This window comes from Vulpes lagopus, chromosome 8 (genome assembly GCF_018345385.1).
Source record: "Vulpes lagopus strain Blue_001 chromosome 8, ASM1834538v1, whole genome shotgun sequence".
Classification (NCBI taxonomy): domain Eukaryota; kingdom Metazoa; phylum Chordata; class Mammalia; order Carnivora; family Canidae; genus Vulpes; species Vulpes lagopus.
This window is the reverse complement of record NC_054831.1, coordinates 37,411,149-37,426,628: the sequence shown is the minus strand read 5'-3', so window position 1 is coordinate 37,426,628 and position 15,480 is coordinate 37,411,149. Positions and strand designations below refer to the sequence as shown.

The following is a 15,480-nucleotide window of genomic DNA, read 5'->3' as shown; positions in this document are numbered from 1 at the left end:
TGAGATTATTAATCCAACGATACAGATTGTGTATTTAATCACATACCAGGTACCGCCTAAGCACAGTGTTTTCAGAAATGGACAGAGCTCTTCTCACCTTTCAAGTTATTTGCTGCATAATCAGGGTCATGCTGCTCATTGCTCTAGTAGTTTATTTTCTTTATAATTCTGACTCAAATCTCTATGAGAACTGGACCTCGCATAGCCAGTAGTCAATGGAATGTTGCAATGTCCACCCTCAAAAATCCCAGATTTCATGAAAAAAAAAAGAAAAAAAAAAGAACAACAAAGTCCTTCACCTGAAACTAATATAACACCATATGTCAAGTAGCTGGAATTAAAATAAAACATTAAAAAAAATTCAACAAAGTTGTCTGGGTAGGTCCTAAAACAAAAATTGCCAACCAAAGCTCCTTATTGACTGAATAGAAATATCCACTGTATATCGCATAAATCTTGGAATTTGAGCTCAGATATACAGAGTCAAGGAACCAAATATGCAGGGCTCTTCTAACTTTCCACACTTGCTCGTGGCAGACTTATTCTAGTTAATCTCCCTGGAGAGAGGCCCTGGCTCTTCTTTTCTCAGATGACAAGAAATAAAACTGCAAAAATCACTAACTGCTTCTTCCCCCCAAATCTGTGGACGGTTAAATTAGTATTTTTATTTTGCTTTTTAAATTTTATTTATTTATTTAAAAGATTTTATTTATTTATTCATGAAAGATAGAAAAAAAGAGAGAGAGAGAGAGAGAGAGAGGCAGAGACACAGGCAGAGGGAGAAGCAGGCTCCATGCAAGGAGCCCAACACGGGACTTGATCCCAGGACTCCAGGATCATGCCCTGGGCCCAAGGCAGGCGCCAAACCGCTGAGCCACCCAAGGATCCCCTATTTTGCTTGTTTTTTTAAATGAAACTTTATCCCTATACTTTTAATGCACTATTTTTTTAAAAAATAAAAACACAGGATACAGCCACATTGGAACATGAACAACGAAAAGCTTGTGCATGCCTACCTGCAGCATATGACAGCTTTACACGAAAGTGCCAAATCCAGGAAGCTTCTCCTGACTTCAAAGGAGAGAGCATACTTCAGGGTGTGGCCATCGATGATGAGGGCCACATCATTCTCCTTGCCCAACAGATTCCCAAGGTCAGTGCAGTGCTGGGTAATGGCTGCCCTTGTCGCCTGAAACAAGAGTGGAAGGGGGAGGGGGTCATGTTTTTATGTGTTTGATATATCAAAAACAGAACTTAAGAAAAAAATCAAAAGTTCCTTAAAGTGAGAACATGCCCATTCTAATGTAAAACACATAGCGTTCAATTTGTTGTGAGTACATTAAAATTCCGTTGAACTGCCTGCTAGGTCTGTTTTATGGAAGAAAACATCCCCTTTAATGATATTTACATTTGATATTTACAATAACCTAGTCTGGTTACAGTCTAGGCTGAACTAGAGCATCCAAATTCTTCTCCTTTGGAACTTTATTATGACTCTCTTTCTCCCTTCATGGTGCCTCTGGAACAGGAAACTCCATATAAACAAATGTGTGATGTTATTTTTTTTCCAAAAGATAAAGTTGCTAAAAAATGGCAAACATTTCTCAGTTTGCTAAAGATAATCTTTAAAAGCCCCCAAGAAGTATTAGGGGATATAAAATTAACACAAAAAATTAATTTCTATCCTCTGCTGAGATGTACAGATTAAACCACTTCTCCCCATAGGTCATCAGAAGAAGACACAAATTGATCATTTTTTTCCATGTTACAGAAAATATCTAATAAAATTAAACATTTTAAAACAGTACTTTTTAAGACATTACTACCAGCCTAAGTAAGTGCGTTGGTATGATGTCTCTTATGCAATTAAAGCACAGAATCATTCTTTGGATTTTAAAAAAAAGTATGTCTGATTTCCCAGTGAATTTATGACTATGAATAGGATATCTGGTTCAAATATAAGAATTAAATTTTTGGATCATAATAAAAAATATGGTTTAAGCTAATCAGAGAAGCACAAAAGTCTGCTGAAATTATTCTGTTTGGACAACTGTCCTTTGGCTATTAAGCTACATTTACAAATAATTTATCCACCTGATAACATGAATTACTGTCTTAAAGAAATATGTTGAATGAACAGGAATCTTTCTATTCCTAGTTAAGCTGAGGATCAGCTACCATCACAAAGTGAGGCACAGATTCTTTTGTCTTACTGCTCAGTTTCCATTCTCAACAAGAGACTTGAGACAACACTTTTCAGAAAGATGTATTTGAGGCATAACTGTAGTTTAGAGCCCTGTTCTGTGATCAGATGGCCCAGGATCTGGTCCTAACTCTGTACTTATTACCCTCTGTGACCTTGGGCAAGTTACTTTACCTCTTTAAACAGCAATTCTTAAGTGTAAAACAGAGCTAAGAATAGGTACCTCACAGCACTTTTGTCTCTAACAAATGAGCTAATCAGTGCCACCTGCTTAACACTGGTCTCGGGACATAATAAGCACTCAATGAAGTTCATTCTTCCTCTGGTTACTATTTATTCACTAAGAATTTCCTACATCTAGGAAAATACACAGTTGTGCTACTTCAGGCAGTGAATAAATGCTATCACTGACAATGCCTTCTTTGTCAATGTAATAACAGAAGCATAATTGATAGAATACTGTCCTAAGAATAAAAGTTGACTTTTAGTAAAACTACAGGTAACTTTATACTTTTTGAATTCTTAATTAGTTGCCTAATTCTGAATCTCAAACAAAACATCTATGTTTACCTTATCTGTGCAAACAGCCTGCCCTTTAGAATCTGGGTAGATAGAAGAAAATCCCACCCACCCAGGGAAATCCCGGTGTGGCATCCTGGGTGTACTCACGGGGGAACTCAGACAAGTCTGGGCAATTCTGAAGAGTGTGCTTGCCAGGGGTCAAGTCATGGTAGACAGAAAAACCTCCTGGGAAATATTTTACTGAAAGAGATGAGGCAAGCTATGCAGACCTGGTCTGTGGACAACATGCCAATATTGTCATGGAAGCACAATCTAGCCTACTGTCCGAAAGACACTTCCATTGCCACCCCCTCCCCATGGACTTATGGAGGAAAAGGTTAAAGAATACAAATCCCTGAGATGAGGAGACCCCTGCCTGTGGCTTTTTTTGTAAGGCGGCACAGTACAAATGAAGATATGTAGCAGTAGTAATATTATGAAGGGTACTTTCTCCACTTAGGGTTATTTCTGGCCCAATCATGAAGACAGACTGGACCCTTCTTCCTCAGCCCAAGTGCTGGCAGCTCACCACCTATGAAGCTCTGAGGCAGGAGCAGAGAGGGTGCCCAGTACTGGGAATGTGAATGGCAGAAATGTAGCTACTGAGGAAACCAAGTTCCTGAGACATATACAATCTTCCCTGTCCCTCTACGATTGGTCAACCAACAAATTGTGCAGGGAAGGACCTCAAGAGGGAACTGGAGTTTCAACTGTGGGAGGCAGGACACAGAGTTGCACACATGGCCCCCCCTCTTCTTGAGATACTCGTATGCAAAGGCCAACAGTGGTCTGGGGAACATGGAGGATACTAAGTTGAAATGTTTTCAGGTTGAACCACAAAAAGTGCTATAGACTGAATGTTTGTATCCTCCAAATTCCTATATTGAAACCCTAATTCCTGGTGTGGTGGTATTTGGAGGTGTGGCCTTTGGAAGTAACTGGGTCACAAGGCGGAAGCGCTCACCTGAGATTAGTGCCCTTACGAGAAGCTACCAGTTGCAGAGAAACCACCAGACATTACTAGGTTACTATGTGGGCCATTCAGCCTTCCTTGTACATTTTGCATTACATTTTCCTTTTTTCCCCCCAAGTTTTAATTTAAATTCCAGTTAGTTAACATACAGTATAATATTAATTTCAGGGGTACAGCCCAGTGATTCATCACTTACAACAGCCGGTGCTCATCACAAGTATCCTCCTTAATCCCCATCATCTATTTCCTCTATCCCCCAACCCCACCCGCCTCACCTCCAGTAACCTTCAGCTTCTTCTCTACCATTAAGAGTCTGTTTCCTGGTCGATCCTTCATGTTCCTCATATCTCATTCCTCTTGCCTGCAATGTTTTCTGCTCCTCACCTCCTACCTGAACCAACCTGTTCTCCTCTCACTTCGTCTGTGCAGAATCACACCTTTGCCTGTGAGATTGGAAACCTCCCCTACCACCAGAACCTCTCCAGATCCATCCTCTTGCTCCACCCTTGACTTTTCTCCAGCCCCTGCTTTGGTTTTCATTCCAGTGCCCGCTCGGCAATAATCTTTGATCAAACCCAGACTAGCTGGGTTCCCTGCACATGTGTGGTAGAATATAGGTCCCTTCTGTGCAGTTCTCAAGCAAGCCAATCGAAGGAATTACTATCACAAACAGTTCCTTATTCTCAAATGGACTATGATTCAAAAGTCTATTTGTAAGTTAGTTATTGGGCACTTAGAATCTATTTTCCCAGAGGAACGATGTTACAAATTGTGGTTGGATCCCAGGACCTGTTAATGCCTACTTAGCCTAGTCGCTAAAATTTATACTGCAGTCTCTTATTTTAATAAAAAACCAATTACTGAAAGTTACAATGGACTTAGCTGTTACAAGGGGCATAGGGAGTTGGGACCGGGAGTTTCGTTCCCAGAAAGATACAGAACATTCCAAAATCCTTCATTAGAATTTGCCTATTAGGCATAAATATTAAAAAAATCTATTTCCAGGTTTTCATACGTGTTCTACAATTTTATTTTCCTTCACGATTAAAAACACACACAACTTAAAGCCAAAATGAGCAAGTGCAATGACAGACTGTTCCCAAAGCAATACCGAACACTCACCTCTCCCTTGCTTGTGCCATACTGGGAACCTTACATTTTTTAGCAGCAAGCTCAGTATTTGTCTTTGCATTTCCAGTTTTTTAAACAAGATCACGTCAACACCACAGATAGTGCCACACTTAAGTTCAGGAAACGGCTGTCCGTCTGCTCAGAGATAAGAGATTTACTGGAAGTTCAGCCTGCCCAACTTATGTGCGGATGGGACCCGAAAGGTAGCTCTACTGTCAGTCATTCTGGATTTAATAAACTGGAAAGATGGAGATTTCTAGAATCTGGATGCATGTCTACCAATTTGCAGGTAGCAGGAATCTTTCCTCAAAATGAAACCATTCCAGCAACACTGAAATCTGTTGAGGCAGGTGACCCTCTCCCTCCACGAGCTTGGCAGTGTCATAAGGAATTTCTTAGACGCTGAGCTAGCAGCTGCTTCAGACCTCACTTTGATGTTCTGCAAATTCCAAGGGGCTCAGAGCTGACGATGCTGAAAGCCAGGATGGTTCAAGTTTCATGAGCAGCAATTCAGCCAAATCTTACTTCGCCTTGGAGAGCAAAATCCTTTCTCCTGAATTAACCTTAGGCTAATGAGTATCTAACCATAATGCTCACCCTCTAGACCATGGATTCAAAATGGTTTTGTTGTTTTTTCCATTCTAATAATCCATTTTTCTTGTCCCTGGCCAACTGTCAGGTGTGCCTTCTCTCACCACTGTATTCTATTCTACTACTCCTCCTGTCATTCCCACTGTCCAGCCTCCCAGATGGGTCACAGTGGCAATCTCCTTATTCTTGCCACTTCCATTTTTTTTAAACTATCATTTCCATTTCCAATATAATCACACCTGTTTCCTGACAGCATTAACAGTCTCAATACTTTTGCATTTATAAACCCTAATGGGCATGGACTTTTGTAAAGCTAAAGACAAAGCACAAGTCTAGCAAACCCATTATAGGCAAATAAAGAAGGTGAAGGCTGAAAACAAGCAAATTACTCATGGCCCCTACTGGCAGCTGTTGCCAACCTTTTTTGCTTTAGATGTTACTTTGTTCTAATCAATGAATATCTCTAAACTTAAAGTTCATTAGGAAGTAAGAGGAATCTCTGTTAAGTTTGTAATATTTCAAGGATTTCCTACAATACTAATAATTTCAAGGAAGATGGGATGCTATGTCACAGGCATTGAGCAAACATTCTTAAAAGATAATCTGGCCTCTTGTCACCAAGCACCCACATACTTAGCTGGTACCCTCAGGTCACCTTTAACCCCCCTCTCCCTCAATCAGACATTCTCTACATGGGCTGCCCCCACCCCCCACAAAATGTTTCTATTTCTGATAAAAAAATTGTTTATCTTCTTAGATTACTGATATTACCCAATTTACTGAATTCTCAATAATATATATAAGCCTCTATAGAAGTTATGCTTTGGTTAATCACCTTCATTGAGTTATAATTAAACATACGATAAAGTTGAGCCATTTTCAGCGTATAATTCAATGATTTTTGGCAAAGGTGTGCAGTCATGTCACCTCCTCCATAACCAAGACACAGAACATTTCCAACACCTCAAAACGTTCCCTCCTGCCATCCTGCAGGCGATCCCATTCCCCTACCCGGCCCCTGGCAATCACCTATCCACTCTGTCACTACAGTTTTGCCTTTTCTAGAATGCCATATAAATAGAATCAGACTTTACAGTCTTTTCTGCCTGGCCTATTCACTTAGCCTAAGGCTCTGAGATCTGTCCAGTGTTTCTGTGCTTATCAATTCCTTTTTGTTTCTGAGTCCACTGTATAAATATACCACAAATTATTTCATTCACTTGCCATTACACATCTGGGTTGTTTCCAGTTTTAGAATATTGTGAATAATTCTATAAATATGAGTATACTAGCCTTTGTGTGGACATATGCTCCTATTTCTCCTGAGTAGACACCTAGACTGGAATTACTCTGTTATGCCACCTCTACAGACACACAGAGCAAGTGTATGTCTAACTTTATAGAGATGGTGAGGCTGTTTCTAACTTTAAAAGATGTGGTTATTGCATTTTGCTTTCTTACCAGTCCTGCATGTGTGCTTTGGTTGTTCCTCATCTTTGTCAACACTGGCACATTGGTCTTTTCAATTCTAGACATTCCCATGGGTGTGCAATTAATAGCTTGTATTTGCATTTCCCAAATGATGAATGGTGTGGAATATTTTTCTAATGCTTACAAATTAAATGATTTTGTTTGCTGAGATTTTAAGACATACAAGTAAGCAAAGTGGAATAATGCAGGTAGTATAACGGGGGTCATCCTTGTGCAGAGTGATAACCGCTGTGAACTCACCTCTCTTCAGGGGAGCTGGGATACCCTATGTTGCAACTTCTTTTTACATCTCACATCTCTAAAAGATCTACACATTTTCCTGGAAAGGTGTCTTAGGCAGTATGAGAAGAGTGAGTCAGGAGGTGGGGGATATGGAAGAAAACTGGCAGCAGCTGTTAATGAGCAAGTATCATTTATTGGAAGAAAGAGAGAAAGAGAGAGACTTTTTATTCACATAATCTTCAAAGCCTAGAGAAAGTCTGAAAACCTGAAATCACTGCTATTTATTGAAAGACAATGTGACTAACAGTTGTGACTGAGCTCAAGTCATTGACGTCATAAAAATCCCTGAAAATATGTATTTTTCCTTTTCACAAAGAAGATTAAATAGCAAACCTACTAGGCTTACTTTATTTTCTTTCAAGAAACTAGATTTTGATTTTAGTACTAGGAATCCTTTTATATGCTGAACAAATATATTCTTGAATAAAAAATAATTTATATGCTCTAAGAAGCATTCTTATTCCAATCTTGACTATGAATCTTTTTTTTTTTACAATTTTTAAAAAAAATGTGGAATTCTTCTTAAAGGAGATAACCCTTTTCCTATAAGAAAACAATTTCGAAGTGTGACCCTCCTGTGAGAAGAATGCAAAATCAGCATTTGTAAGTGATCAGTCAGCTGTTGTATAAAATGGCCCTCCATAATTCCATGGAATAGATGCTTGTCACACATTTGTCCAGACTGGATCTTTGGGAGTCACTGTATACTTCAGAGACAACAATGAGTCAATGCCACGGTTGATATCACACTAACTAGGAATAATTCTACTATGAACATAACCACTTTACCTTAATTAATTTCCTGACCTTTGGGGATTTAAATTTTTAACTTTCGATGTATCAATGTTATAGTCACTGCACTATTTTTAAAATCTTCTTGATTCCTGAGGTTATTACAAAGTGCCCAGACCAAACCAATGGTGATCGAGTTTATAAATTAAAAAAAAAAATGACTACAGAAAATAATCTCTAGACAATTAAAATTTGCAGTGTTTTTAACGAACTATGTGATTACATATGTCAGATAAACTTTAGCAAAGGAATATGGAGTGCTATTGGTCTCACACAGAAAGATAAAACTACCAGTTGCAAACCAGAGATCTACATTTGGCTTACAGTGACAAACACTGGAATCTGTTATGTCACCCTAGAAAGCACAGCATAAGCAATGCAAAGTCATTTCAATTCCTGAACTACTTATTTGCTTTATGATAAAACCAGTTTCTTAAAAAAAAAAAAAAACATATGCTCACTTTCTGAACAATCCTTACAGATGCCATGAAAAAAAATGAACATAATAATCTTAATTAGTTAATTTCCTGCCCTTAAGGACATAAAGTTTTAACTTTAATATTTCAATAATATAGTCACTGCACTTTCTACTAAAGTCTTCTTGACTCTGAGAGGAATTATAATGTGCCCAGACTGTGTTCAACTTGTGCAAACAACAAATGAGAACTGTAAAAAAAATTCTGAAAGAGACAGTGAAGGCAGGTCATTAAAAAAAAAATTCCCAAATCTATGTGTGGCAGCTGTCAGCTGTTGGAGGGAATAACAGAATATCTTGAAGGGTGTAGCCACGTGAAGAAAACGCGATCTTGGGCTCACCACTAGTACCTACCAAATCAAAAAGATTGCACACACAGGGCTGAGACTGGCCACCACCCACAGTTCCCCAAGCTACAGCTAAGCTACCATGGGCAGGTTCCAAGAAGCACCTGCCAGTGTGACCTCTTCTATTTTCCTTGAATCAGTAGGAGTTAGGGGTACAGGGGTACAGAGTTATGTGAGAGGAAAGAACAGCTGTATACAAATCCTCTGCTGTGTTAGGAAATATTTCATGTTTATGTGGAACACTGTTAGCACATTTAAAACTGGGAATACTTTCTAAATGATAGTTTCCAGTGGGAAAAGCCAGTGGCATACATTATATATATATACACACTCATACAGATTTTCAAAATGAAACCAAATAAGCCAGAAAGTGCAGAGAAAGTCCCATTTTCACTGGAGACCACCACAATGATGAATGAGCAAGGAGGAACTTGCAACATATGGACCTGGCCAGAAGGTTCCCCTAATTGTGCAGACTCCATAGCCAACCAGGGTAGGTGAGGGCAGGCTCAGAGTCAGGCTGGAATACACCTCACCGTTCTCTTCTCTACATATCCAGGCAAAGATTCAAGGCTACAGAGGTAGACAGAAGTTTACATTGAAATATAGAGCAAAGAAAAAAAATCCTTCACTTAACCTTTAGCTATGAGAGCCTATAATGTGCACAGACTTCTAGGGGTGGAGAGGCCCACAGGCAAGGAAGGAGCAACTCCTCCAAGGAGAGCACCCAATAGCCAAAGACTGCTGTGTGCCCAGGACATCCGTGAATACCTTAGCAGGTACTGATGTGGCCTGTAAGGCATGAGGAAACAGGCACAGTGAGGAAGGTTCTGGGGGTGGGCAGGCTGGGAAGACAGGAGACAGGAAAGGAAGCATTTGCACATCCTGTCAGAGCCCATAGGGAGCCAGTAGAGGCTTCTACGTATGAAAATACCACACCCGGACGTTCCTATGTGGAAGCTCCCCACCAACAGTAGAGATGATGGATTGGAATAGGAAACAGACCAGCAAGGAGCCTTCAGATGATGAGTCTCAGCTTTGACTGGGATAATAGAGACCAACACCAAGAAATGCATTTCAGAAGGAGACACAGTGCCTGGTGAGTGGTCAGAGGGTGGAGAGAGGGTATGGGGATAAGCAGTGTCTGGCCTGGTAGGTAAAAGAGGTCAGTTGCTGGGAAGGGGACATAACAGGATTGGTGGGAGACTATGACTAGGGGGTCAGAAGATAATTCATTTTGACTTCATGTACAGAGTTGGCTCTTTTGTTCAAGAGCAAGCTACCAGTCCATGCAAAACTGGTGAGAAGGCCTGCAGGGACAGTGGGGGATTATGGAGCCTCTCCGGCCCTGGACCACCCAACACTGCTCTCTAGCGACACTGCTACTCAGAAGTCCCTCCAACTTCTGCACCCCCATCAATGTCTGCAGAGCTCTGAGCGAACATCCGGCAGCCATCACTTGTCCTTTGTGGATCATATAACCTCTCAATCAATGCTGGTTGAAGAATGGAAAAAGAAACCATTTGGGTAGTTTCCTTACCACTCCCTCTGGGTGAAAAAAGCAAACAAACAAATCACTCAGCATACAGCAGGTGCTGAGAAAATGCTTGCCACCCCTTGTTTGGGAGATATTTGCTGCTTCCTGAACTCCTGACCCTGACCAGAACAATCGTTCACTGTCTGTTGTGAATCATCTCTTCTCTGCTTCTGCTGGTCCCTTTTGCACATCACTGCATTCGCCTTGTGACAATGGCCTTCTATTCATATTTTTTAAAAGTATTTAAGACCTTAGCTTGTTGGACCACTCACATGGTAAGTAGCTGTGCATGCCAATTTCGAGGACACAGCCATGCATGGAACTATGAAGACCCCCCTCTCAAGCAGCTTACATGTTGGTGAGGAAACAGGTATGAAGCAAATAGACAACTAATACATGCCATGTTGTACATGCCGTGGAAGAAAGTCAGGTAGGGTTTAGGAAGCAGGAGTCCATCAGGATTGGGGAGGATGGGTCTCAAGAAGGCCAAGACTGGATTGTAGGCAGAACTACAACAGTTTATGCTTAACTGGACAAAAGGTCTCAACAGTCAATCTGAATGGCCAGGAAATAAAATCGATAGGTTGAGTTTAGGTTAGTTATTCATCTCCTATTTTTAAAAAAAAAAAAAAAAACTTTTTTAGCCAAAATTTAAAAGCCAGGTGATTTCACATGAAAACTCTGATACTCAACTTCTCTTGAAAAATTACAGTACCTGGGACCCTTGGCCCATGTTCCTACAAAGCAATACCCAGCTATATTCAACAAGTACACCCTGGCCATAGTGCCCCAGTCCCTATTGCCTTGCCAGTACTGGAATGCCAAGTGTCACTGGTCACCGGGCATGTGCTACTCTGTTGCTCTGACCCACACCTCCATCAAAAGTGGAAATAAGAAGTGCAAGGGCACGCCAGAGCTTCCTGGTGAGGGATCACAGAGCTCCATTAGCATTCCTACCATGTCTCTGGCCCTTTGGGCCTGTGCCATAGCCTCCCAAGTTTGTGAGCACTTGTTCTTTAATTTCTAATGGAACATAACTCTGGATCCCACCATGGCTCTGTGCAGATTCTCATTAGGGTTGTCATGGACAGTTGCTAATAAGGCATGGTGCCGGAGCCTTTATTCTATCCAGTTGATAAAGGTTCAGTCCCTAAAATTAAACAAATAATACTGAGAGAACATACAAATTCCCAGATTTAAAACCCAAAAGCTATCAGGAGGAATGAGGATTTCCTGAAGCTTCTTAAATTGCTTTCTGCAGAGATTTCACCTTTAACACATAAAGGCACACATGCACACACACACAATTTTCCAGATTACTAGCGTTTCTATAGGGAAAAACAAGGTGTCAGTTTTAGTACTGAAAATTTTAATAAGATGGCATATTGCATGGAGTTAATAACCCTCCTTGACTCTGCCTATGAGAACTTCTTCATTCATATATACATTTTTGGGCTCCTAAGTCTTAGTCCTAAATGTTTGAGAGAAGAGATGAAAGTTATTGAGAAAAAAAATACATATGAATACACACACATGCACATATATACCCATATACATACATACACTATGTATTTGATATACTATGGAAAAGGCATAAAATATATAAAATCTTCATTATAAAATATATATTATCTACCTTACCAAATATATGTGTATATATGTATATATGCGTATTTATTATATACATATGTGTGTGTGTGCATATAATATAAAGCAGAAACCACTTTTGTGAATCTTAAGAAGTTAAACTCAATTCTACAAACTCTATGCTGTGACATACAGGTGATAGTGAAAGTATGGGACAAAAAGATGGAGAACCACCTCATCTCCCACCAGGTGCACATGAATGAAAAACCAGGCTAAGTACTATATTATGTAAGACTGTGAAGAAAAGAATGAGAATGTACATGACAAAGACATAGATTCTAATAGGGGAAGGGTAAGAGCAGGGAAAAACTGGACAAAAGGGACTCTGTCAAGGAAAACAATTCTGCAAAAGAACTGCAGCTTGATAACTGACCTCACCTGTCAGTGTATCTAAGAGGAACAGCTAGAGACACTCAAGAAAGCTGGGCTTGGGACAAGGAGGAAATCCTGCAGAAAGAAAGCTGATTTTCTGAATTCTATAAGATAAACAATTCAGGGCTCATGAGGTCCAAAGACCTTTCCTACTTGTATCTTTGGGGATCTCAGCTGGTCTTATCTCCTTAAATATGTTAGACTCACACATTTCTCTTTTTTTTTTATTTAGGATTTTATTTATTTATTCATGAGAGACACAAAGAGAGAGAGAGGCAGAGGCAGAGGGAGAACCAGGCTCCCTGAGAGAAGCCTGATGTGGGACTCGATCCCAGGACCCCGGGATCATGACCTGAGCTGATGGCAGATGCTCAACCACTGAGCCATCCAGGTGCCCCTAGACTTACAAATTTATATCTTCAGGTGGAACCTCTCCCCCAAATTCCAGACCTGAATATCTACCACCTAAGTTGGTATCTCTAGTTGGTTGTCTTATGAGGCCCTGCAAAACAGATCATGCCCAGGCTGAGCTCCTGATTCTCTCCTTCCCGAGCCTGCATTAACTCTTTTGAGAATATAAAAAATGGGGACAGAGCGGGGACAACTCCAACCTTCTAGGCACCCAAGCCAAAAATATGTTGGTTATTCTTGTTTCTTTTTTGCACACCCTAAATAATCAACCCATCAGCCAACAACATCACCTGTGTCTTTGAAACACATGTAGAACCTGGCCCCATCCCACTAGGGCCTGGCTAACATCACCCCCAGACCATCAGAGCAGGCTCCTGAACTGCCTCCCCTCTGCTGTCCACCCCCCACGCACACCCTGCACTCTCTTCCTAATGTAACAGAGTCCTGGTAACAAAGCAGATCCTGTCACTCTGTTCCATCTTTGGAAGCTTCTGAAAAGCCAGGGGCTTTACCATGCCCCACACGGCAAAGCACCCCCTCTCACCATGGCTCAGGCCACAGCACCTACTGATAACTTGGTGTTACTCAATATGCCCTGCTGCTACCTTCCAGCCCTTAATACTGGAAAGCTTAGCAGAAGCAAGAGCTTTTCAGTGGCCCCTCCCCTCTTCCCGATGAGATCCTTCTTAAAGACCCTACTTTAAGTTACACTCTCCTGGGCACACACATTTCTTTATCCTGCTTTTTTGCCCTCAGGGCACTTATTTGTCCAAATCTTTGAGTAAAAGGCCATAGGAAACTGGGAGACAAGTTTAGACACCATGCCAACACCTACACCTACGGTGAGGCCTGGACTGAGGAAGTGACAGGATTGAGGACCTTTCAGGAGTAGAATGTACAGGGTTTGGTAACAGTGTGAGAGGCGTGGGTGGGAGTCAGTAACATGGGCAAAGCTTGACAACCTTCATGGAGATGGACAAGGCCAGAGGGATGAGGAAGGAGAAGAGAGAGGAAGGGTGGGCACAGCAGTTCAATTTCTGAGCATGTTAATTAAGGCACATTAACATATGTACTAATATATCCTTCTTAGAAACAGCTCAGAGCCTAATAAACTCCTCCAAAGTAACTGCTAAAGTTTAAGTTACTCCTAAATTTCACAAGCCCAAAGACTCACAGGGGCTCAAATTCACTAGGCATAAAGGTTACAGGTAACACTCTATCATCCAGAACAACAACAAAATTACAAACACCAGAAAAATGTGGGAAATGATGATTTGCAGAAGACCAGAGTGTCCCTAGTGCTTGAAACTATGTAGAGAATAAAAAAGAAGTGGCTCTGTTCTCCAGACTTATATTTAATAGGTTCTAAATCCAGCACAGATTTGACCTTTGCTTTAAATAGATTTTCTTGGAGAGGAGGGAAGAAAACATTGATTCATCGGAGACTCCTGAACGACCTACTGTTCACATTACTTGAAATAAAGTCTGCTTTAAATCAGAATTCTTGAGACACAGAAATAAATATACCAAGAGGTTTCTAATTCTATGCTTTCGCCAGCTGATTATTTTCATTCACAACAGTGGACGAACTCGATATGGTCTTTCCAGAAGAAGGCCCATGGCCACAGAGAGAGCACACAGAGGAATCAATCAGATCAATGCCATCCAGGCTCAGACTTCAGCTTGTCTTGTGATCAACACTTTCAATAGAACAAATATGAGAAGTATGTGAAATGGAGATGACTCTTCGGGGGTTTCTAAAGCCCATGTTAATTTAGCAACGTTTGAGGAGTAAGGGAGACCTAGGAACAGAAATGTTTCCAGTCCAATTGAAAAAGGTTAAACCAGAATTGTTCAATACCAGGACTGTTCACTCAGGAAATGGGAAACACACAAGCTTTCCCACTCTGCTAAATGCAGTCATTAAGATCAATGCCACAGATTTAAGGGCTAATTAGGCAGTTAATATATAATCCTGGCCCTAAACCTTCTTAATCTATTTCTTAGCAATTTTGAGTGTTTCACTGCTCATTTTAAACCATTGTCAGAAGACAGAGAGACAAAACACAAATATATATCAAACAGATGTATGCCTTACAAGCTATTTGCTTCTGTTTGAGGAAGAGTTTGAAAATGTGCTTTGGGTACCAGGTAGATAAAGGACCTCAGGGCACCAAACAGGTAATAAAGGAACAGCTACAACGTTAAGAAGTAGTGGGGTCTATAGCCAACTGGGAAATGTCTGTCCCACCCACCAATATTCACAGTGCTATCCAAACAGAACACTACTACATGCTGCATTTGGCCCACTATCAATTTGACACAAAAATCAAGCATGATCAGAGACTCACAACTAAAAAAAAGGAAATGATGATTCATACAGCATTTTTCCAAAATGATGAAAGTTTCTTTTTTTTTTCCTATGCAAGCTAGTGTATCCTATTTATTTTTTATTAAGTTTTAAATAATAGGGACGCCTGCGTGGCTCAGTGGTTGAGCGCCTGCCTTCGGCTTAGGGCATGATCCTGGAGTCCCAGGATCGAGTCCCACGTTGGGCTCCCTGTATGGGGCCTGCTTCTCCCTCTGCTTATGCCTCTGCCTCTCTCTCTCTCTCTCTGTGTTGCTCATGAATAAATAAATAAAATCTTTTAAAAAGTTTTAAATAAT

General features: G+C 40.7%; 1 protein-coding gene across 1 annotated transcript in view; it reads right to left on the bottom strand.

Moving 5' to 3' along the window:
* The window catches only part of LOC121496476 (phospholipid-transporting ATPase IB-like), a 593,036-nt gene that overhangs the window by 307,300 nt on the left and 270,256 nt on the right, over positions 1–15,480 (bottom strand). Inside the window, exon 25 of the mRNA XM_041764812.1 lies at positions 1,017–1,189. Coding sequence (XP_041620746.1) covers positions 1,017–1,189 — 173 coding nt within the window. The remainder of the gene's footprint in view (positions 1–1,016; positions 1,190–15,480) is intronic.